The 25,132-nt window shown below is 51.7% G+C and overlaps 2 protein-coding genes across 3 annotated transcripts in view; one reads left to right on the top strand and one right to left on the bottom strand.

The window, feature by feature from the left end:
• The window catches only part of WRAP73 (WD repeat containing, antisense to TP73), an 89,367-nt gene that overhangs the window by 15,101 nt on the left and 49,134 nt on the right, over window positions 1-25,132 (top strand). For both annotated transcript variants that reach the window (XM_068119045.2, XM_068119046.2), the window contains exons 5-7: window positions 11,703-11,806; window positions 15,188-15,274; window positions 15,375-15,509. In XM_068119045.2, coding sequence (XP_067975146.2) covers window positions 11,703-11,806; window positions 15,188-15,274; window positions 15,375-15,509 — 326 coding nt within the window. The remainder of the gene's footprint in view (window positions 1-11,702; window positions 11,807-15,187; window positions 15,275-15,374; window positions 15,510-25,132) is intronic.
• Window positions 23,513-25,132, bottom strand: part of LOC137429038 (tumor protein p63-regulated gene 1-like protein) — an 89,221-nt gene continuing 87,601 nt past the window's right edge. The window contains exon 5 of the mRNA XM_068119048.2: window positions 23,513-23,722. Within this exon, the coding sequence (XP_067975149.2) occupies window positions 23,561-23,722 (162 nt within the window). The 3' untranslated portion in view covers window positions 23,513-23,560. The remainder of the gene's footprint in view (window positions 23,723-25,132) is intronic.

The raw sequence follows: 25,132 nt of genomic DNA, 5'->3' as shown, positions 1-25,132 counted from the left end.
TAGCCCAATGGCATGATACAGCAAAACAACTGATGCCATTTTATTTTATTTATTCAAGTATTTGCATTGTCGGTCTTTGCAATGGAAGTATATGTGCTGTACACATATTGTAACGATGTCGAGATGTCACCACTGGTTGTCAACGTGGACGAGATGTCAACGTGGCTTGCTGTTCGTTGGACCCGCAGGCAAGGAGAAGAATCACTATTGCCCAGAGCCATGGGCCGTGACCTGATTGAGCCGACAGCAGGGTTCCGCTGTCTTGTTTGCCGTTTCATGCCATGTGAGGGCCTAGAGGAGGATGGGAAGGCGGGGGGGGGGGGACTATTTGAGGACCGGAGGAGTGCCATTCTTTCTCTCTGGCTAGACGACGCTCTGTGGGGCAGAGCTCTCTTTCACCTTGGACAGTTTGAGGAGCCGGACATTCTGTTTTACTGGGGATGTTCGGAGATATTGCACTCCTCTACCACAATCTCTGCCCGATACTGACTTGCTCTGTTATCTGTGCTGTTCTCAAACAAACTGGAACCTCCATGGGAACTTTTATAAATCTTTGCATGGTTTCTGTGAATGCTTGTGTGACTGTGGACCCAAGTGGTGTTTTAGTTTCTTGTATAACAAGGTTTTCTTTATTCATTACGAGCAGTGGTACCCAGCGTTGCCTTGCACGCAAAGTCGCTTCATGACAGGAATATTGAGAGGGGTGGGGGGAAAAAGAGGAGGGAGGGTGGAGGCGGAGGCAGGAGGGGAGAGGAAAGGGGAAAGGGAGGGCGAAGGTGAGGAAAGGAGTGGGGGAGGGGGTAGTGAAAGCAAAGGTTCCCCTCCTTCCTCCCACCCCACCTCTGGACTCCCCCTCCCCAGGGGCATATTAAATTATTATTTTGTGAATAATACTGTAGTACAGTACAGTATTGAGGTTTAATAAGCACCCCCTTTTTTATAATGGTACAATCCACACTGAATTGGGAAACTGTTAAAGTGTAGCGGTTACCGGAAGCATGACACAATTACCGTGCACCGGCCGATGACGCAACCGACGAGCGGTCACGTGTCCGGACTCGCCCGGGCGTGTCCAGTCTTGGCCTCTCGGGCGAACACTTGCCTTGCATACCACGCCCCGTCGAGAGGCGTGACTTACCTCTTTTGCATACCACGCCCCGCCTGAGAGGCGTGACTTTTGTGTGTTGAGTTTGCGTTATAAATTGCCGCCCGTTCGAGGGGCGGATTCAGTGTGCTTTTGAGTTCTTTGGTTTTGAGCTAAATAAATAGCTCGGTGAAACTTCGTTCCTGTGTCGTCCATTTTGTCTGGCTTTATCGTGCGAGCACAGCTCCCACAATTGGTGACCCCAACGTGATCGTCGGAGCCTCCACCAGAGCGGACCATGTGCTATTACCACGCAAGGTTCGGGCAGAAGGCCAGAACGTGCCGCCCACCGTGCACTTTCGGCAGATCGGGAAACGACCTGGCCGGCGCTCGCTGTCTGCCATGAGCGTCGGCCATTCAGGCAGCCTTCTGTTTATTACGGACACAGCGTCCGGGCGGCGTTTTTTGTGTGACACCGGCGCTCAGCTGAGCGTGATACCCGCCTCGGGGGAGGACAAACAGGCCGCGCTTTGCGGTCCCGCCTTGGTCGCCGCAAACGGTTCCTCCATCCGCACCTTCGGTTTGCGCAGCGTCGCATTCTGCTTCGGGGGCCAGCGCTTCAGGTGGGACTTCATCACGGCGAACGTGCCCATGGCCTTGCTGGGTGCAGATTTTCTTTGTGCGCATGGGCTTTTGGTCGACGTCAAACGGCGTCGGCTCATCAACGTGGAGACCTTCAGCTCGCTCGCTTGCTCATTGAGCGGCTCCGCACCAACCAAGCTAGCCTGCGCGCTCCCGGCCGTGGACGATTTCACCCGCCGACTCGCCGAGTTTCCCGCCCTCACGCAGCCGACGTTTTCGGCCGTCACCGTCGAGCACGGCGTCGACCGGTGGACCTGTGGTCGGGATGTGGTGTTCAACGCCAGGGCTCGCCGCCTCGACCCGCCAAACTCGCCGTGGCGAAGGCGGAATTCGACGCGCTGGAGCGGATGGGCATTGTGCGGCGCTCGAACAGCGCGTGGGCCTCGCCCCTGCACATCGTGCCCAAACTGGGTGGCGGATGGCGACCATGCGGCGATTACCGCCGCCTCAATGACGCCACCACCCCCGACCGGTACCCGATACCACACATACAGGACTTTTCCGCCCGTTTGGTGGGGCGGGTGATCTTCTCCAAGGTCGACCTTATTCGGGGCTACCACCAGGTACCTGTCCGGCCGGCCGACGTTCCGAAGACGGCTGTAATTGCACCTTTTGGCCTCTTCGAGTTCCTCCGAATGCCGTTCGGCCTAAAGAACGTGGCCCAGGCCTTCCAGCGGCTGATGAACAGTGTGCTGCGCGATCTCACCTTTCTGTTCGTCTACCTGGATGACATTCTCATCGCCAGCACTTCCCGGGAGAAGCACCTCGTCCACCTGCGCACGCTTTTCGAGCGCCTCGGCCAGCACGGCCTCATCATCAACCCGGCGAAATGCCAGTTTGGCGTAACGGCCGTCGACTTCCGGGGGCACCGCATCACGAAGCGCGGGGCCGTCCCGCTGCCTACCAAGGTGGAAGCAGTCACAAGTTTCCCGCGCCCCCGCTCCATCAAGGCCCGACAGGAATTTTTGGGGATGGTAAATTTTTTACCACCGGTTCGTGCCTCGCGCCGCCCAACTCATGCGCCCCCTGTACGAAGCCCTCCGGGGCAAGCCGGCCAAGCACGACGTCGCCTGGACCACAGAGATGGACGCGACGTTCACGGGCGCTAAGCTGGCCCTCGCCAACGCAACCATGCTGGCACACCCGGCGCTCGACGCACCCATCGCCCTCACCACGGACGCTTCCGACTATGTGGTGGGCGCCGTGCATGAACAGTGGGTGAACGGAGCTTGGCAACCGCTGGCCTTCTTCAGCCGGCAGCTTCGACCTAACGAGCGCAAGTACAGCGCTTTCGACCGCGAGCTCCTCGGCCTTTACCTGGCCGTTCGCCACTTCCGCCATCTTTTGGAGGGCCGCCCGTTCACGGCGTTTGTGGACCACAACCCCCTGGTCTACGCCATGGCCAAGGTTACGGAGCCGTGGTCGGCCCGCCAGCAGCGCCACCTCTCCGCTGTGTCCAAATTTACGACGGACATCCGGCACGTTGCGGGCAAGGACAACGCTGTGGCCGATTGCCTCTCCCGGTCCGGCGCGAATGCCGTCCACCTGGGTGTGGACTTCGCCCACATGGCGGCCGACCAGACCGCCGACCCCACGGTGCAAGCCCTCCGGACAGCGGACACAGGCCTGCGGTTGGCCGACGTCCCCTTCGAGGACACAGGCACGGTTCTCCTGTGCGACGTTTCCCTGGGCCAACCTCGCCCCATCGTGCCCACCGGATGGCAGCGGCACATTTTTGCCGCCCTCCACGGCCTTTCCCACCCGGGCCGGAAAGCATCACAGAAGCTCGTGGCAGCAAAGTTCGTCTGGCACGGGCTCCGTAAGGACGTCCGCGACTGGGCCAATGCCTGTGTCGCCTGCCAGCGCGCGAAGGTCCACCGGCACACCCAGGCCCCATTGGCACCATTCGACATGCCCACGCGGCGCTTCGACCACGTCAATGTGGACCTGGTGGGACCCCTTCCCTCCTCGCGGAGCTTCACCCACCTCCTCACGATGGTGCACAGGACCACCAGGTGGCCGGAGGCCGTCCCGCTGGCATCAACAACATCCGCCGACGTGGCGCAGGCCTTTATTGGCACTTGGATTGCCCGTTTCGGCGCGCCCTCGGACATCTCCTCCGACAGAGGCCTGCAATTCACCTCCGAGCTTTGGGGCGCGGTCGCCCAGGCCTTGGGGGTCAAGCTTCACCGCACCACGGCCTACCACCCCCAAGCCAACGGCTTGTGCGAGCGGTTCCACCGCTCGATGAAGGCCCATCTCAGAGCCAGCCTCCAGGACGACGGTTGGGCCGACAGGCTCCCGTGGGTCCTATTTGGCCTCCGAACGGCCCCTAAAGAGGACGTCCAGGCTTCCACCGCCGTGCTGGTCTACGGCCAGCCACTGCGCGTGCCGGGCGAATTCATCCCTGACGCCACCGGCCCCTGGTCCGCGGCTCGCCAACACTCAGACCTCCGGCCGCCGTACGATGGACCTTTCCGGGTCCTGAAGAGGGACGACAAGTCGTTCATCATTGACATCGGCGGCAAACCGGACCGCATCTCCGTGGACCGCCTCAAGCCGGCCCATTTGGACCTCGACCAACCTCCACGGTTGGCCCTTCCTCCACGACGGGGCCGTCCCCCGTCAACCAAGCCCCCCGCCCGACCATCCACCGCCACGCTGCCTACCCCCACACGAATCGCCAGGGGTCGTTTCGGCTGGGTCATCAGGACCCCCCTCAAACTGACTCTCCCGGTGCAGGTTAATTCTGGGGGGGGGGGCGCATGTAGCGGTTACCGGAAGCATGACACAATTACCGTGCTCCGGCCGATGACGCAACCGGCGAGCGGTCACGTGTCCAGACTCGCCCGGGCGTGTCCAGTCTTGCCCTCTCGGGTGAACACTTGCCTTGCATACCACGCCCCGTCGAGAGGCGTGACTTACCTCTTTTGCATACCACGCCCCGCCTGAGGCGTGGCTTTTGTGTGTTTAGTTTGCGTTATAAATTGCCGCCCGTTCGAGGGGCGGATTCAGTGTGCTTTTGAGTTCTTTGGTTTTGAGCTAAATAAATAGCTCGGTGAAACTTCGTTCCTGTGTCGTCCATTTTGTCTGGCTTTATCGTGTGAGCACAGCTCCCACAAAAGTGAAATTGGCCATAACTTCACGGACGTAAGAATAGCACTCAAAGTTGAGCATCGAAGTCATGCATAAATCATCGACGTTATCATCAAAGTCAAAAACCAAATAGAGCAAATGAAAGATAAGAGAATTGTGAAAAGTGGGGTGCCCCATTACCAAGCTGCTTATAGAGTGCTCGCCAAGTGGCTTAAGCACGCAAACAAGCACCTCCAACGAAACGGTTGAGATGTCCGGATTGGACAAATGAACACTTTTGTTTAGGAGTCGAAACTGCTGCTAAGGTCAATTTCACAGTTACAATTTTGAAATTCGGTTCAGGTAAAGAGATTTTCGAGCTTATCGCATGTTCGATGTAAAACGTGTGTGGAAATTAAATAAAGGCACAGACACTGGCGTTTGTTTACGAGCATTGAGATATATATACAGGAATACAGCGATTCATAGGTATGAAGATCAGCGATATTAGCATTCGTATATATGAAGCTTTATTGTACAGAATCCGACTTCTTCTGAGGCCTTCTGGCGTTTTTGAGCTGAGAAATGGCATTGAATAAATGGAAAAAATGGTGGCATTAAGACCCAGAACTGAGAGAACTGAACGCAGGCTGACCAAAACTAAGCCTGTTAATAGCTTTAGCGTAAATGATTGTCAGATGGGGGAGAGACGTGGATGGATGAGGTGAGCATGGCGTTGGCTGGACGTGTTTTTTCCGCTTGTGAACTTCCAATTTTCAGCAGCCTCGCGGCTTCGCTTTGGGTAAGTTCTCCCCTGGGTCCCTGGTTGTCGTTGCCTTTTATTATCTCGACCACCGAAATCACCTCTGACGATCCGCACCCTTCTTCTATCTTTCACCATTGGACCGAGCCATTTCTCTGACCTTCACCGGCTTCCCCCATGATGCGTCAAGACCAAGATGGAGGACCTGGGTTTTTTTTTGGTTTTTTTTGTATACAAGATCGAGGCTCGTGAAAGAGCGAACATTAATCACACAGAAAGACAAACCGACACATAAATCATATAATAAGGGGAGCGGTAGACAAGATGGGGAGAGAGAGGGGGAAGGACACAAACACAACATTTTAGAGCAGGGACATCGAGAGATCTGTGGGAGGGAGAGGGCCTGGGGGGGGGGGGGGGGGTGGTAGAGGTATAAAACATATGGACACTGCAAGGACTTCCAGGAAATAAGTTGGAATTTCAAAAAAAGTGGATCTGGGGTGAATTAGCGGGGGTAGAAAAGATCAAGGTTTTCCTGCTTAAACTTGTGCTTCGAGGCCCTGGGAGTGCTAAAAGGGCACATTTATGAGAGATAACAGAGGATAAGGACTTGCAGGAATAAGAGCAAATAAAATAAGAGCTTGCAGGAATTCTGTTGTGTAGAGCTCTCGGGTTTTTTAGGTTAGGGGTTAGGGTTAGGTGCAGAGGTCTCGGCAGAATCCCATGCTCTCGATGGCTAGGGTTTTTTTTGTTTGTTTTTTTTTGTTGTTTTTTTATACATACACAATGGCAGATAACTGCAGTGCATTCAGAAAGTATTCAGACCCCTTCACATTTTTCACATTTTGTTATGTTGCAGCCTTATGCTGAAATCGTTTAAATTCATTTTTTCCCTCATCAATCAACACTCAATACCCCATAATGACAAAGAGAAAACAGGATTTTAGAAAGTTTTGCAAATTTATTAAAAAGAAAAAACTGAAATATCACATTTACATAAGTATTCAGACCCTTTGCTATGACACTTGGAATTTAGCTCGGGTGCCTCCCATTTCTCTTGATCATCTTTGAGATGTTTCTACACCTTAATTTGAGTCCACCTGTGGTAAATTAAATTGATTGGACATGATTTGGAAAGGCACACACCTGTCTATATAAGGTCTCACAGCTGACAATGCATATGAGAGCAAAAACCAAGCCATGAGGTCGAAGGAACTGCCTGCAGAGCTCAGAGACAGGATTGTGTCGAGGCACAGATCTGGGGAAGCCAACAAAAAAAATTCTGCTGCATTGAAGGTTCCCAAGAGCACAGTGGCCTCCATAATTCTTAAATGGAAGAAGTTTGGAACAACCAGGACTCTTCCTAGAGCTGGCCACCCGGTCAAACAGCAATCGGGGGAGAAGGGCCTTGGTAAGAGAGGTGACCAAGAACCCGATGGTCACTCTGGCTGAGCTCCAGAGATCCTGTGTGGAGATGGGAGAAACTTCCAGAAGGACAACCATCACTGCAACACTCCACCTATCTGGGCTTTATGGCAAAGTGGCCAGACGGAAGCCTCTCCTCGGTGAAAGACACATGAAAGCCCACAGAATCTCGTTTCTCACAGTCTGAGAGTCCTTTAGGTGCTTTTTTGCAAACTCCAAGCGGGCTTTCATGTGTCTTTCACTGACGAGAGGCTTCCATCTGTTTTTTCTTTTATTTTCATATTTTCGTCGGCGTCAGGAAGGGAATCCGGCCATAAAAACATTGCCTCAAAAAGAGAACCATGACAACTACAACTACATATGGGCAGGGTACAGCCCGAAGTGGAGATCGGTTTCTGAGGTTTGGGACAAGGAATGTAGGGACAATGACAGGGAGATCAGGAGAAGTGGTGGAAGTATTGGTCAGAAGAAGAGTGGACATATGTTGTGTGCAAGAGACGAGATGGAAGGGAAGTGGTGTGAGAATGGTGAAGGGTAGGCAGGGACAGAAATACAAGTTTGTGTGGCAAGGGTGCCCGGAGGGCGTGAATGGTGTTGGTGTCCTGTTTTCTGAGGAGTTTGTAGACAGTGTGGTGAGTGTGACCAGAGTGAGTGATAGGTTGATGATGGTGAAAATGATGATTGGAAAGCTCTTGGTGAACGTCATCTCGGGATATGCTCCGCAGGTTGGTCGGAGCGATGAAGAGAAGGACAAGTTCTGGTGTGCGATAGAGAAGCTGATGGAAAACGTGAAAGATGAAGAAGTTGTTGTGGTATGAGGCGACCTAAATGGACATGTGGGAAGGAGTATGGACGGTTTTGAGGGAGTTCATGGGGGTTATGGATATGGTGTGAGAAATGGAGAAGGTGAAAGGATTTTGGAGTTTGCTGATGGAGCTGATTTGTTGATTTGTAATACTCAGTTCCAGAAAGGGGATAATAAGCTTGTTACATACACGTCAGGTGGGTCGACGACAACTGTTGACTACCTGATGGTGCGTAGGCGAGATAGGGGGCACCTCCGGGACACAAAGGTGATCCCGGGGGAGGAGGCTGTTTCACAGCACCACTTGGTTGTCTGCGACATAAGGGTGAAAGGTGCGAGGAGAGCTCGGCGGATGAAGTACCAACCGAGAATGAAGGTGTGGAGGTTGAAAGAGATTACAGTAAGGGAGGCATTTAAAGAGAGGCTGAGTCGGGTCGAGGATGATGTGGTTGAGCTTGAAAGTGGTTGGATGTCAATGAAAGATAGTCTGTTGGGAGCCGTTGGTGAGGTATGTGGATGGACAAAAGGACCACCGAGGCACTCGGAAACATGGTGGTGGGATGATGAAGTTGGAAAGAGGATTGACGAGAAGAGGAAGAAGTTCAAGGAGTGGCAGAAGGCGAAGGGTACGGGAGCAGAAAAAGCAGAGCATGAAAGTTATGAGGCAGCCAAGAAGGCTGCAAAGAAAGAGGTAGCAAAGGTGCAGGAGACATGTAGGAAAATGTTCAGAGAACGCTTTGATTCGGAAGAGGGTCAGAGAGCGGTATTCAGGATTGCAAAGCAGATAGCGAAAGAGAGGTGTGATGTGATGGGGGTGAGTTGCTTGAAGGATGAAGTGGGACAAATCGTTGTGGACCCAGATGGAATTAAAGGAAGATGGAAAAGATATATGGAAATGCTGTTGAATACAGATAATGAATGGGATGGCAACATAGAGAGTAACCCAGTTTTAGGACCGGCAGAGAAGATAACTGAGAAGGAAGTTGAGGAAGTGATAAAAGCAATGAAGAGTAGAAAAGCGGGAGGGCCGACGGGAGTTGTGGGAGATATGTTGAAGGCAGCAGGAAGTTGGGGTGTGAAGAGAATGACAGAGATCTGTAATCTGGTGGTGAAAGAAGGCCGCATTCCAGTGGATTGGGAACTGAGTACCCTTGTCCCTCTAAACAAGGGGAAAGGTGACCCTCTAGAGTGTGGCTCGTACCGAGCGATAAAGTTATTGGAGCATGGAATGAAGGTATTGGAAAGGGTGTTGGAGAGGAGGATAAGGAAGAAGGTGAAGATCGATGAAATGCAGTTTGGATTTATGCCAGGAAGAGGAACGACAGACGCGCTCTTTATTGTGAGGCAGTTGCAGGAGAAGTACATGGAGAAGAGGAAGAGGTTGTTTCTTGGGTTTGTTGATCTGGAGAAAGCATTTGATAGGGTTCCACACAAAGTATTGACATGGGCATTGAGGAAGTTAGGAGTGGAGGAATGGTTGATCAGAGTTGTGATGGCAATGTACAAAAGAGCGCGCACAGCTGTAAGGACGAAGGACGGGAACAGTGGTGAGTTTGAGGTGAAGGTGGGAGTGCAGCAGGGGTCGGTACTAAGTCCAATATTATTTGTAGCTGTGATGGAGGTGCTGGCTCAGACCGTAAAGGAAGGTTTACCGTGGGAGTTGTTGTTTGCAGATGATCTGGTGTTGATTGCGGAAAGTATGGATGGACTGAACGAAAAGATGAACAAGTGGAAGGAAAGAAGGTGAATATAGGAAAGACGAAGGTGATGGCAAGTGGTAAAGCATGTGGTGAGGTGGAAAGAACTGGGAAGTGGCCATGTGCTGTGTGTAGGAAGGGTGTCGGAGTGAACTCCATTCAATGTACAATGTGCGCTGAGTGGGTTCATCAAAAATGTAGTGGTCTGAGAGGGTCATTAACCAGTGTGGCAGCTACATTCAAATGTAAGGTGTGCACAGAGGGAGCTGCCGATGGAGGAAATGTTGAGTTGGATCTTGGAGACGGCGTGAAGCTGGAAGGTGTGAAAACATTTTGCTATCTCGGAGACATGCTGAATGGAGAAGGTGGATCAGACTCGGCAACGGTTGCTCGAGTGAGATGTGCATGGAAGAAGTTTCGGGAACTGAGTGGCGTGCTGATGAGGAGGGGAGTGTCGTTGAAGCTGAAGGGAAAGGTGTATGCTGCATGTGTGAGAAGTGTTATGATTTATGGGAGCGAGACATGGGTCATGAACGTAGAGCAGCAACGAAGGCTGGAAAGGGTGGAAATGCGAATGGTTTGGTGGATGTGCGGAGTGTCGCTGAGAGAGAGGAAGACAAATGATGAATTGCGAAAGATGATGGGAATAGAGCCTGTGATTGATGCTGTGAAGAGGAACAGGTTGAGATGGTTTGGTCATGTGATGAGGAAGGATGAAAGTGACTGGTTGAGAAGAGTGATGGAAATGAATGTAGAAGGAAGTAGAGGGTGGGGAAGACCGAGAAAGACTTGGCTAAAGACGGTGGAAGAAGACATGCGGGCAAGGGGGTTAACAAGGAGAGATGCAGAAAATAGGGCAAAATGGAGAAGATTGTCATGGGGACCCCCGCTCTTGCAGGGAAAATTGCCTTAAAATGCATGTTGTGGTGTGTTGTTGTATATACATTTTGTAGTCCATTGTATAATTTTAATAAACACAAATGAAAATTTCGCATGTGGAAAAAGTAAGTACACCCCTACATTTATCACTACTTCAAATACCTAAAATTAGAATCAGGTGCACCAGCTCAGGTGCAAATGATTAGAACATCGTTGGAGAGGATCTTGGAGGAACCTGTCTTATTTAAACCTCAGACATTTAGTTTGGTTTGCTCTTTGTTGTTGAAGTGTGCGGCGTCACCATGCCTAGATCAAAAGAGCTCTCTGAGGCCTTCAGAAAGAAGGTTATAGATGCCTACGAGTCTGGGAAGGGATTTAAAAAGATCTCCAAACAATTTGAAATAAATCATTCGACTGTCCGGAAGATCATCAACAAGTGGAGAAGATTCCAAAGAACTGCCAACTTGTTCAGGCCAGGCCGCCCCAGCAAGTTCAGCCCGAGAGCAGACCCGAGAGCAGCAAATGTGAAATTTGCATTTAAGTTTGTTTAAATTATGTTATGGACGACAAAATGTAAATGTTTCATGATATTGGTTATATTATATCACCTTTATCTATCAATATTGTTGAAATGAAGATCAAATAGCTGTATGTTGAAATATGTTGAAAAAGTCAAAACTTTACATGGGGTGTACTTACTTTTTCATGTGACTGTATATATATATATCCATTGTTGTTGTTTTTTTGTTTTTGTTTTTTTTTTGACCATGATTGGAAATATTATGGTTCGTTCTGAAGTTTTAATAACTAATTGCTGACCCTGCATCTATCCTTGAGATTGCAGAGCCATTTCAGTTGGACAGGGAGTATGAATGAGTGAATATGAATGAATGAATGATCGTTTTAAGGCCATTTTCCCCGCTAGAGCGGGGGTTAGCCTTGTGGGCCCCATGACAATCATGGTTCCCTGTTTGAGGCAATGTTTTTATGGCCGGATGCCCTTCCTGACGCCAACCCTTGGTCACGTTCTTACGATGCGTAGGGATACGGTGTACCTATTCTAAACCGGGGTACACACCGGGATCATTCATCCCAGCAAGCTGGTACTCAATTTGCCGACCTCGGAAGGATGACAGGCTGAGTCAACCCCCCTGGCGTTAATTCAACGATCGACCGGGATTCGAACCCAGGATCCTAGGATCCCAAGCCGGCACCCTAACCGCTAAGCCAACACCAGGCTCATTGAGTATTAATGAATGTTAATGTATTAATGAATGAGTATTATGAGTATGGATGAGTATAAATTCAAATACCATGTTTCTTCATTTGCAGGGGTGGACTTCACACAAGATGGTCAGTACATGGCATTGGCTGAAAGGAGAAACTGCAAAGATTTTGTCAGTGTGTTTGCCTGTCAGGACTGGCAGCTCCTCAAGGTTTGTCTTTGGAAGACGACGTACATGAAAAACTATGAAATCCAAATTCCTTGAAACCAAACAGTATTCGGATTACAGAATCTATCAGATTTTGAAATATGAAACGTTTCGTAACTTTAAAACTGCTGTTGTTGTATACCAGATGTACTTTTTACATGTTATTTGCATGTAATACAAGCACTGTATAAGTGAATATATATTTTATAAAACATTTATTGTAATTGTTGCACATTACTGACCTAAACTCGAACGACACTCAATAGATAGAGTGCATACCTTTGCCAGGCTAAACCGTTTGTTTTGCATCCCATTTTTTTTTTTTTTTTTTTTTGGATACAGAGTCGAGGCTCGTGAAAGAGCTAACATTTATCAAACAAACAAGGAAACAAAGTATATAAAAAGGGGAGCGGTTGACAAGATGGGGAGAGAAGGGGAGGAAGCACACAAACACAACATTTGAGAGCAGGGACATCGGGAGATGTGTGGGAGGGAGAGGGCCTGGAGGGAGGCAGGATAGGTATAAAACGCAAGGACACCAAGGACTTCCAGGAAAGAAGTCAAAAGTCACCTCAAAAAAGTGGATTTGAGGTGAAATTGGCAGGGGTAGAAAAGATCAAGGTTTTGGATTGGGGAGGATAAGAGATGGTGGTGAACAGCTGTTTTAAAGACCTGGAGGGAGGAGTGGGATTGAAGAGAGTGAGGGAGTTTGTTCCAGAGGCGGGAGAAAAGAGGAATGAAGGAGTGAAGGTGAGCAGAGAGTCTTGATTTTGGCAGTTTAACCATAAGAGGGTTGCAGGCAGATCTTGTGCGACCTGTAGGAATATTTGGGGGACAGAGCCCAGAGAGAGCTGGGGGAGCAAGGCCGGAGAGGAGTCGGTAGAAGACGGAAAGACCACCAACCTGCCTGCGGTGAGTAAGTGAAAGGCCCTCGGAGATAGCGTCATCGCGGGAGATTCCAATGATTCTGAACGGTTTGGTTTCAACAGCGTGAAGACGAGCTAGGTGTGAGGCAGGAGCACCAGCCCAGAGGGGAGAGCAGTACTCCATTGAGCTGCGGATGAAAGCCTTTTTTTTTTTTCTTTTTTTTTTTTGTATACAAGATCGAGGCTCGTGAAAGAGCGAACATTAATCACACAGAAAGACAAACCGACACGACACATAAAACATATAACATCGGGAGCGGTAGACAAGATGGGGAGAGAGGTGGAAGGACACAAACACAACATTTGAGAGCAGCGACCGAGAGACATGGAGACATCGAGAGATCTGTGGGAGGGAGAGGGCTTTGGGGAGGGGGCATGGGGAGGGGGGGGGGGGGGGTGGGAGATGTATAAAACATGTGGACACTGCCAGGACTTCCAGGAAAGAAGTTGGAATTTCAAACAAGGTGGATCTGGGGTGAATTAGTGGGGGTAGAAAAGATCAAGGTTTTGGATGGGGGAAGATAAGAGATGGTGGTGAATAGCTGTTTTAAAGACCTGGAGGGAGTGGGATTGAAGTGAGTGTGGGAGTTTGTTCCAGAGGTGGGAGAAAAGAGGAATGAAAGAGTGAAGGTGAGCAGAGAGCCGAGATTTCGGCAGTTTAACCATCAGAGGGTTGCTGGCAGATCTTGTGCGACCTGTCGGAACAGTGCTTGTGCGACCTTGTGCGACCTGCGACCTTGTATGTGGTGAGGAGCTCAGGTGTGCCTAGGAAGGACTTCGCATGACGGAGGATGCCCAGTCGGCGACTGGCTTTGGAGGCCAGTTTGGAAATGTGGTTTTCCCAGGAAAGATCATGGCAGATAGTGAGACCCAAAAGCTTGAGCGACAGAACTTCTTGGAGAGGATTATTCAGAAAGTGGATGGGAGGGTTGTCCAGTCGGTCTTTTCGGAGAGACATCGTAAGAGTGTGAGATTTGTCAGGATTGAAAGACATGTTCCACTTGTTTGACCAGACTGTGATTTTGTCCAGGTCTGCAGAGAGTGAGGAGGCTGCAGACTGCCGATCTGAGGGATGAGGAATGGAGCGGCAGAGAGTAGAGTCATCAGCAAAGAGATGGAGAGGATTTTCAAGAGAGTCAGAGAGATCATTGATGAAGACCAGGAAAAGCACAGGGCCCAGAAAAAGCACATCCCATTGATGGGCCGGATCTGGATCCAGACCTAAAGAAAAATCGAATCGTCTTGTTCTTGTCACTTACCCAACTCATCCACCAACTTTTGTCATACACCGTCCACATCTTTTTGAAATACAGTATTGTGCTATAGATCATTTATGGTCCCGTCCCTCATTGGCGAAGAATCACTTTAAAAATAAAAAATGTCCTCATATCCAGATCCGGATCGTCACAAAGATTGAGTCAATTAGTCATTGTCACACACGCAATCTCTCCACCAAATTTCCTCAGAATCTGTCCATAAATTTTTGAGATATCCACCTCACAGACAGACAGCCAGGGATGAAAACATAACCTCCGTTCACCTTTGGTGACAGAGGTACAAATGCAAAAAAAAAGTGCAGGTTCCACACCAACTCACCATGAAGTAATTCCTGCTTTTTGATTGTAAATGTAACATGCTTCTTCTTCGCACTACTAGACTCAGCACTATCACTTGGATCCTTGTTATATGACATTATGAGGGTAGAATCCGGCAAAAACAGAAATACCGTGCGAAAATTACGGAGTAACATCGCCTGCAGGTTCAAACAAGGAAGACAAGGCAGCGCAGCGGATTAGGAGTGACAGCTTTCGAAAACTCGGGCGCTATTTTGCCGGGAAGTTTGAATATGAGGAAGTTCTCATTTTGGGATATTTTGCACTTCAGAATTTTGGATTTGAGAGTTTTCATTGCATTATGGATCTTCCCTCTGTGCCTTTTGTTCTTAAACATTAAGGGACATTGTATTACAGGTGTCCAAAACCCAAACATTTATATCGTTTAAACTCCCTCCAGGTCTTTAAAACAGCTGTTCACCATCTCGTATCTTCCCCCATCCAAAACCTTGATCTTTTGTACCCCTGTTAATTCACCCCAGATCCACTTTTTTGAAATACCGTCTTTCCTGGAAGTCCGAGCAGTGTCCATGTGTTTTATACCTCTCCCACCCCCCCCACCCCTTCCCATGCTTCGTCCCCCCCAAACCTCACTCTCCCACAGATCTCCCGATGTCCCTGTTCTCTGTTGTACTTGTGTGCTTCCCTCTCTCTCCCCATCTTGTCTCCCACTCCCTTTATTGTATGTTTTGTGTGTCCGTTTTTTTTTTTGTGATTAACTGTTAGCTCTTACACGAGCCTCGATATTGTTTACAAAATAAAAAAAGTTGTAATATTATATGGAGTATTGCTGGTGGGACATATGATTGTCTTTGATCTGCTATCGCACCTTGTACTCTCATCAGCACTTTGCGACCGACACCGAGGATTTGGCCGGTTTGATTTGGTCCCCAAATGGTTGTGTTCTCTGCATCTGGGAGGCTTCCACGGAGGTGATTTATTTACTTTCTTTCTATCTGATTGTTCATTCTGCATTTTTGTTCATAGCTCTTTAAAGTCGTCACCTCCCCACGCACCCCTTTTCCTGTACAGTACAAGGTGTTGGTGTACTCTGCTGATGGTCGTGTCCTCTTCACATATTCTGCGTACTCCTGGGCGCTCGGTGTTAAAGCCGTTGCCTGGAGTCCATCAAGCCAGTTCCTTGCTGTCGGAAGCTACGATGAAAAAGTATGATTCTTTGAGGCAATTGCTCGTTGTACTGTTCTTTAATATTACTTTTTGTTGTTTTTAGGAGAGAGTGTATTTATTCTTCTTATTACCCCGCACACGCGAAGAGAAAAACTCGGTTAAGCAATTGGTTCATGTCCGGCTGCTCGTCCGTCTATCTTATCGGTTTATGATCGTCAGTTTATGTTTGAGGAACAACTTATCGAAATTGAATTATATATTTGAAGTGAGATCAGAACATGAATGGGAAGACAATTTTCTGTTTTACCGTACCTTGACTCGGAATTCGTTCCGACCACACATGCGCAGAGAGGAGAGAGATAATATTTTTACCCTCTGCCTACCTGACAATCAAACAAAATTGAAAATCACTAGGGCATGCCCGTACTATATATAAGCTAGGACGTGCCCGTACGTGGGTGCCCGTTCCTTGCCAAAAAAAAAAAAAATTTGTGTAGGGGTGTGTGTGTGTAAACATCCTAGGGCGTGCCCGTACGTGGGTGCAAAAAAACATGCGTGCAAACAACAACAACAAAAAAAAACTTTGAAACCACGTGGCAGTAACGATCACAGAACCCCCCCCCCCCCTCTATTTACATGAATGGTTTGGTCCATTCGCAACGACCACAGAACCCCCCCCTCTATTTACATGAAATGGTTTGGTCCAAAGCGAACGGCTTGCAGTGTTTGGTAAAGAAATCGCCATAGCTCGGTAACTACTTGTCCGATTAATTTCAAACCTTGAAAAGGCACATCCTCGGGTCCCCAGCAATATACCTGGCAAGTTTCAAGTATATCGGACCGGTAGTTGTCGAGAAATAGCGGTCACAGACAAACATACACACATACACACATACAAACACACAGAGATTACTGGAATTATAGATAGATTCCAAACGGGAAACTTGCCGTTTTTAAGGACATTATAATGGACACAAACAACAGGCACGAATAACTAATGCAACGTGTTAGATGGGGTGGTGTAATAGGCACTGGGTAAAATGGCGGTAGAACCTGGAATTTATTTATTTATATTGAAGGAGCTGGGGCTCCCACGTCGATCGGAAGAATGGACGCGACAAAAAGCTGGAATTCATCCGAGTTGCTTTAATCAAACCAAACACTCAGGCACTCTGAAAAGCCCGTTTATCGCGCAGCAATATATATAGATATTATCCCGGAGCGTTTGCCCAGGAAAGGCGAGAGGGGGCGTGGCCCAGCGTCCTGGCTGCGGCCTGGCAAGTTGAGGGCGAGCCTGCCCGGGCATGCCCGGGCATGCCTGGGCGTCCCGACCGAGGCCTGGCAAGTTGAGCGCGGGCCTGCCCGGGCGTCCTGGACGAGCCCGGCATGGTGATCGCTCCGCGTCCTTGATAGGTGCAAGGCGATTGTGAAAACCCAGCGGTAGCCGCTACACACGTCCCCCCAGAATCGACTTGCACCGGCAGGGTCAATTTGAGGGGGGTCCTGATGACCCGGCCGAAGCGACCCCTGGCGGGTCGTGGGAGGGGGTCCGGTGTGGTGGTGGGCGGTCGAGTGGGGGGCACCGTGGACGGGGGGCGGCCTCGCCGCGGCGGAAGGGCCACCCGTGGTGGGTGGTCGACGTCCACGTGCGCCGGCTTGAGGCGGTCCACCGCAATCCGGTCCGACCTGCCGCCGATGTCGATGACGAACGACTTGTCGTCCCGTCGCAGCACCCGGAAGGGCCCGTCGTACGGCGGCCGGAGTGGCCCCCGATGTGCGTCGTGACGCACAAAAACATACTCCGCTGTGCGAAGTGCTGGGGGGACGTAGGACTGGGGGTCACCGTGGTGGGATGTTGGCAAGGGGGCAAACCGTCGGGCGGCCTCCTGGAGGTCCGAGCGCTGGTGAGCTGCGGACCAGGGACTGGTAGCATCGGGCACGAATTCGCCCGGGACGCATAGCGCCTGGCCATAGACAAGCTCGGCGGTGGATGCCTGGAGGTCCTCCTTGGGGGCCGTGCGGAGGCCCAAAAGGACCCACGGCAGCCGGTCGGCCCAACCGCCGTCTTGAAGGCCGGCCATGAGCGCGGCCTTCATGGAGCGGTGGAATCGCTCGCACAACCCATTTGCTTGGGGGTGGTAGGCCGTAGTACGGTGGAGCTTGACCCCCAGGTTGCGGGCGACCGCGCCCCACAGCTCGGAGGTGAACTGTGGTCCGCGGTCTGACGAGATGTCCGCCGGTGCGCCGAAGCGGGCGACCCAGGTGGCGATGAAAGCCTGCGCCACGTCGGCGGTGGTGGTGGAGACGAGGGGAACGGCCTCCGGCCACCTGATGGTCCTGTCCACCATGGTGAGCAGGTGTGTGAACCCCCGTGACGGGGGGAGGGGGCCCACCAGATCCACGTTGACGTGGTCGAAACGTCGTTCGGGCACGGTGAAAGGTGCCAGCGGGGCCTGGGTGTGTCGGTGGACCTTGGCCCGTTGGCAGGCCGTGCAGGTGCTGGTCCAATCGCGGACGTCCCGACGAAGGCCGTGCCAGACGAATCGCGCCGACACCAGCTTCTGGGAAGCTTTCCGGCCCGGGTGGGAAAGGCCGTGGAGGGAGGCGAAGATGCGGCGTTGCCAGGTGACGGGCACGATGGGGCGAGGCTGGCCTTGGGAGACGTCGCAGAGCAGGACAGTGTCCGCGAAGGGGATGTCGGCCAGGCGGAGGCCCGTGTCCGCCGCCCGGAGGGCTTGCACCGTGGTGTCGGTGGTTTGGTCCGCCGCCATAAGCGCAAAGTCCACGCCCAGGTGGACCGCGTTCGCGCTGGCCCGGGAAAGACAGTCGGCCACGGCGTTGTTTTTGCCGGCGACGTGCCGGATGTCCGTGGTAAACTCCGACACGGCGGAGAGGTGGCGCTGTTGGCGGGCCGACCACGGCTCCGTGACCTTGGCCATGGCGTAAACCAACGGCTTGTGGTCGACGAACGCCGTGAAAAGTCGGCCCTCCAGGAGGTGGCGGAAATGGCGGACGGCCAGGTGTAGACCGAGGAGCTCCCGGTCAAACGTGCTGTATTTGAGCTCGTTCGGCCGGAGCTGCCGGCTGAAAAAAACCAGTGGCTGCCAAACCCCGTTCACCCATTGCTCATGTACGGCGCCCACCGCGTAGTCGGAGGCATCCGTGGTGAGGGCGATGGGAGCGTTGAGCACCGGGTGAGCGAGCAGTGTTGCGTCGGTGAGGGCCCGCTTTGAGCTTTGGAAGGCCGCATCCATTGCTGCGGACCAGGCGATGTCGTGCTTGGCCGGCTTGCCCCGGAGGGCTTCGTAGAGGGGCCGCATGAGTTGAGCAGCGCGGGGCACGAAGCGGTGATAAAAATTCACCATTCCCAGGAATTCCTGCAGGGCCTTTATGGTGCGGGGACGCGGGAACGTGGTGATGGCCTCGACCTTGGTTGGCAGCGGCACGGCCCCGTTCTTGGTGATGTGGTGGCCCAAAAAATCAACGGCCGTCGTGCCGAAGTGGCATTTGGCCGGGTTGACGATGAGGCCGTGCTCGCTGAGGCGCCCGAACAGTGTTCGGAGGTGGAGGAGGTGCTCGGCCCGGGACGTGCTGGCGACGAGGATGTCGTCCAGGTAAACGAAAAGGAACGGCAGGTCACGCAGCACGCCGTCCATCAAGCGCTGGAACGCCTGAGCAGCGTTCTTGAGACCAAACGGCATCCGCAAGAATTCGAATAAGCCGAACGGCGTGATGACTGCCGTTTTAGGGACGTCGGCCGCCCTGACAGGTACCTGGTGATATCCCCGTATGAGATCAATTTTCGAAAAAATGACCCGTCCCGCCAGACGGGCGGAGAAGTCTTGGATATGCGGGATCGGGTACCTGTCGGGGGTGGTAGCGTCATTGAGACGGCGGTAGTCGCCACACGGGCGCCATCCACCCCCCGGCTTTGGCACGATGTGCAGTGGCGAGGCCCACGCGCTATCGGAGCGCCGCACGATGCCGAGGTGCTCCAACGCGTCGAATTCGGCCTTCGCCACGGCGAGCTTGGCTGGGTCGAGGCGGCGGGCCCTGGCGTAGACCGGCGGGCCCGTGGTTGGTATGTGGTGCTCGATCCCATGCCGTACTGCGACGGCCGAAAACGTCGGCCGCGTGAGGGCCGGGAACTCCGTGAGCAGGCGAGCAAACTCGTTTGCCGCCGGGACGGCGCATGCCAGCTCGGTCGGCGCGGAGCTGCTCAATGTGCATACCAGGGAGCTGAAGGTTTCGGCGTTGATTAAACGACGCCGTTGGACGTCCACCAGCAGTCCGTGTGCGCAGAGGAAGTCGGCGCCTAGCAGAGCCATGGGCACGTTTGCGGTTACAAACGTCCAAGCAAAGCGTTGGCCGCCAAAGCAGAGGGTGACGTTGCGCGGGCCGAAGGTGCGGATGGTCGATCCGTTGGCCGCAACCAAGGAGGGGCAGCAAACCGCGGATTGCCTGTCCTGGTCAGAGGCGGGTATGACGCTCAGTTGGGCGCCGGTGTCGCACAGGAAGCGCCGTCCGGACGCTTTATCCGTGATGAACAGCAAGTTGCCCGTGTGGCCGGCGCTCATGGCTGGTAATGAACGCTGGCCCGGCCGTTTCCCGGCCTGCCGAAGGTGCACAGGGGTCGGCATGTCCGGGCCTTCTGTCCGAACCTGGCATGATAGTAACACCACGCTTGGTCAGGTGGAGGCCCCGGTCGTCGTGCTGGAGGTGGTCGGCTCGGTGTAGCGGCCGCCAATTGCGTCGGCAGTTCGGTCGTCGACCGTGCCGGGTGCTCGGGCGCCATGGGTGTTGCGTCGGACGGCGGTGGGTCCCATGTCGCCGCTGCGATGCGCTGTCCTGCGGCGGAGATCTTGTCGGCTTCTCTGGCAAGGGCCCGGGGATCTGTGATCGTCGTGCTTGCCAGGGCGAGGCGTACCGGGTTAGGCAGCTGACGGAGGAACAGCTCCCGGAACAGGAATGCCGGAGAGTGCTCGCCGAGCAGTGAAAGCATGTAGTCCATTCGCTCGGAAGGGCGCGTGTCGCCGAGCTCGGGCAGGTCGAGCAGGCACCGTGCGCGCTCCGCCGATGGGAGGGCGAAAGCGTCGAGGAGAAGCTTCTTAATCGCGCCGTATTTGTCAGCGGCTGGCGGGCTCTCGAGGAGGCTCAGGGCGCGGGCCGCGGTGGCCGAACCGAGCGCTGCTACCACATGGTGGAAGCGGGTGTCGTCGGCCGTGATGCCTCGCAGGGCGAACAGGGAATCCGCCTGTGCGAACCAAACCGCCGCGTGAGCCTCCCAGAAGGTAGGCAGTTTAAGGGCGACTGCCGTGTCCATGTCGGTAGGTCACCAATGAAGGAGCTGGGGCTCCCACGTCGATCGGAAGAATGGACGCGACAAAAAGCTGGAATTCATCCGAGTTGCTTTAATCAAACCAAACACTCAGGCACTCTGAAAAGCCCGTTTATCGGGCAGCAATATATATACATATTATCCCGGAGCGTTTGCCCAGGAAAGGCGAGATGGGGCGTGGCCCAGCGTCCTGGCTGCGGCCTGGCAAGTTGAGGGCGAGCCTGCCCGGGCGTCCTGGACGAGCCCGGCATGGTGATCGCTCCGCGTCCTTGATAGGTGCAAGGCGATTGTGAAAACCCAGCGGTAGCCGCTACAATATGCCTTTAACTCTTTAAACCTTGATCTAAATTGAATTACATACTTGACGACTGTATAACACAAATCCCTTCATAATACTTCCCAGAACCATGCTATATATTGATATACAGTGCATTCATAAAGTATACAGACCTTCACTTTTTTCACATTTTGTTATGTTGCAGCCTTATGCTGAAATCGTTTAAATTCATTTTTTCCCTCATCAATCTGCACTCAATACCCCATAATGACAAAGAGAAAACAGGATTTTAGAAAGTTTTGCAAATTTATTAAAAAGTAAAAACTTAAATATTACATTGACACAAGTATTCAGACCCTTAACTCAGTACTTAGTTGAAGCACCTTTGGCAGCGACTACAGCCTCGAGTCTTCTTGGGTATGACACGACAAGCTTTGCACACCTGGATTTGGGGATTTTCTGCCATTCTTCTCTGCAAATCCTCTCAAGCTCTGTCAGGTTGGATGGGGACCGTCGGTAGACAGCCATTTTCAGGTCTCTCCAGAGATGTTCGATTGAGTTCAAGTCAGGGCTCTGGCTGGGCCACTCAAGGACCTTCACAGAGTTGTCCCTAAGCCACTCCTGCATTGTCTTGGCTGTGTGATCAGGGTCATTGTCCTGTTGGAAGGTGAACCTTCGGCCCAGTCTTAGGTCCTGAGTGCTCTGTTTCAGGTTTTCATTAAGGATATCTCTGTACTTTGCTCCGTTCATTGTTACGTCAACCCTGACCAGTCCCCCATTCCCTGCTGCTGAAAAACACCCCCACAGCATGATGCTGTCACCATCATGCTTCACCGTTGGGATGGTATTGGGCAGGTGATGAGCGATGCCTGGTTTCCTCCAGACATGACGCTTAGAATTGAGGCCAAACAGTTCAATCTTGGTTTCATCAGACGAAAGAATCTTGTTTCTCACAGTCTGAGAGTCCTTCAGGTGCTTTTTTGCAAACTCGAAGTGGGTTTTCATGTGTCTTTCACTGAGGAGAGGCTTCCGTCTGGCCACTCTGCCATAAAGCCCAGATCGGTGGAGTGTTGCAGTGATGGTTGTCCTTCTGGAAGTTTCTCCCATCTCCACACAGGATCTCTGGAGCTCAGCCAGAGTGACCATCGGGTTCTTGGTCACCTCTCTTACCAAGGCCGTTCTCCCCTGCTTGCTCAGTTTGGCCGGGCGGCCAGCTCTAGGAAGAGTCGAGGTTGTTCCAAACTTCTTCCATTTAAGAATTATGGAGGCCACTGTGCTCTTGGGAACCTTCAATGCAGCAGAGATTTTTTGTAGGCTTCCCCAGATCTGTGCCTCAACACAATCCTGTCTCTGAGCTCTGCAGGCAGTTCCTTCGAACTCATGGCTTGGTTTTTGCTCTGATATGCATTGTCAGCTGTGAGACCTTATATAGACAGGTGTGTGCCTTTCCAAATCATGTCCATTCAATTGAATTTACCACAGGTGGACTCCAATCAAGGTGTAGAAACATCTCAAAGATGATCAAGAGAAATGGGAGGCACCTGAGCTAAATTTCAAGTGTCATAGCAAAGGGTCTGAATACTTAGGTCAATGTGATATTTCATTTTTTTCTTTATGATAAATTTGCAAAACTTTCTAAAATCCTGTTTTCTCTTTGTCATTATGGGGTATTGAGTGTAGATTGATGAGGGAAAAAATGAATTTAAACGATTTCAGCACAAGGCTGCAACATAAAATGTGAAAAAAGTGAAGGGGTCTGAATACTTTCTGAATGCACTATAATGCTACTATGTCTGCGAAGGGGAAACCCACGAACGGCAAGGCCCCCCAGTAGATGATATACTATTGGTATATATCATTAGAGGGTTCAGCATGTGTATCGTGGTGATTATCAATAATGCCTCCATCTCCTAAATTGAGACTCCATGTCATATTATTACAGTGTATAAGGATGGTTCGTGTACAAGACTTCTTCAGCAGCGCTAATCTTCCGGATTTTGAAACGATTTAAAAAATCACTATTTTATTAAAATGTAAGTGCAGGGGGGGGGGCGGGGGGGCTTTGCTGTTCATGGGTTTACCCCTTCGAGGATCCGCACTAGCGCGATTAGCTACTCGTCTTTATTGTCGCCGGGGGGCCTTGCCGTTCGTGGGTTTCCCCTTCGCATATTTGCTGTTGCGCGATGATATACTCGTCTTTATCGTCACCAGTGGGTCATGCCGCTCGTGGGTTTCCCCTTCCAGGATTTGCTCTAGTGCGATGATCTGCTCGTCTTTATCGTCGCTGGGGGGGACGAAGGGGGGGAGGGGAGGAGGCTTGCCGTTCGTTGGTTTCCCCTTCTAGGATTTGCTCTAGCGCGATGATCCACTTGTCTTTATTGTCGCTATCGTCATCACCATCACCATCATTGCTATTAAAGGCAAGTTTCATGATCTCAAGTCAAGAAAATAAACTTATTTTTTTTTGTATAGAATCTAGGCTCGTCCTAACACATTGAACATGAAAACATGCACAGACACATAAAACAAAACATACAATGAAGGGAGCGGGAGACAAGAGGGGGAGAGGGAGGGAAGCACACAAGCACAACGACAGTAGAGAACAGGGACGTCGGTGGATCTGTGGAAGGAGGAGGGCTGGGGGAAGAGGGAGGGGTACATGGAAGAAAGCAAATTAACACTACTCGAAATTTCAGGAAAGAAGTTGAGGATTGATAGAGGCGGATTTGGGGTGCTTTAACGGGGTAGAAAAGATCAAGGTTTTGGATGGAGGAAGATAAGAGATGGTGGTGAACAGCTGTTTTAAAGACCTGGAGGGAGGAGTGGGATTGAAGGGAGTGAGGGAGTTTGTTCCAGAGGCGGGAGAAAAGAGGAATGAAAGAGTGAAGGTGAGCAGAGAGTCTTGATTTTGGCAGTTTCACCAGAAGAGGGTTTCTGGCAGATCTTGTGCATCCTGAAGGAATATTTGGGGGGCAGAGCACAGACAGAGCAGGGGGAGCAAGGCCAGAGAGGAGTCAGTAGTAGACAGAAAGACCACCAACCTGCCTGCGGTGAGAGAGAGAAAGGTCCTCAGAATCAGCTTCATCGCGGGAGATACCAATGATTCTGAAAGCTTTGGTTTCAACCGCGTGAAGCCGAGATGGGTGTGAGGCAGGAGCACCAGCCCAGAGGGGAGAGCAGTATTCCATTGAGCTGCGGATAAAAGCTTTGTATGTAGTGAGGAGGTCAGAAGTGCCCAGAAAGGACTTTGCATGACAGAGGATGCCCAGTCGGTGACTGGCTTTGGAGGCCAGCATGGAAATGTGGTTTTCTCAGGAAAGATCATGGCAGACAGTGAGACCAAAAAAGGTTGAGTGACAGAACTTCTTGGAGAGGATTGTTCAGAAAGTAGATGGGAGGGTTGACCAGACGGTCTTTTCGGAGAGACAAAGGGAGAGTGTGAGATTTGTCAGGATTGAAAGACATGTTCCACTTGTTTGACCAGTTTGTGATTTTGTTCAGGTCTGTAGAGAGTGAGGAGGCTGCAGACTGCCGATCTGAGGGTTGAGATATGAAGCGGCAGTGAGTGAGGTCATTAGCAAAGAGATAGAGAGGATTTTCCAGAGAGTCAGAGAGATCATTAATGAAGAGCAGAAAAAGCACAGGGCCCAGCACACTGCCTTGGGGAACTCCAAGCTGAACAGGAAGGAGAGATGATAGAATTTCATTCAAGGCCACACGTTGACTGTGACCAGAGAGGACGTCTGCAATCCATGCGTGGAGGTTTCCATGGCTACCATAGGAGGAGAGTTTGGTGAGCAGAGCGGGGTGCCAGACCATATCGAAGGCACGTGATATGTCAAGGGAGACAGCTCTAATTTCCTGTTTGGCATTGAGGACCTCCATCCATTGTTGAGACAGCAGAAGCAGCTTGTCCAGAGTAGAATGACCTGGTCTGATTTCAAATTGATGACCCGAGATCAAGCCATTGGAGAAGAGGATGGATTTGATATCCGAAGCAATGATGGATTCCATGATTTTGCTGATTATTGGGAGCAAGCTGATTGG

Source organism: Myxine glutinosa, chromosome 6, assembly GCF_964187855.1.
Source record: "Myxine glutinosa chromosome 6, kmMyxGlut1.1, whole genome shotgun sequence".
Classification (NCBI taxonomy): Eukaryota; Metazoa; Chordata; class Myxini; order Myxiniformes; family Myxinidae; genus Myxine; species Myxine glutinosa.
The sequence above is the reverse complement of the archived record's forward strand: the minus strand, read 5'-3'. Positions and strand labels throughout refer to the sequence as shown.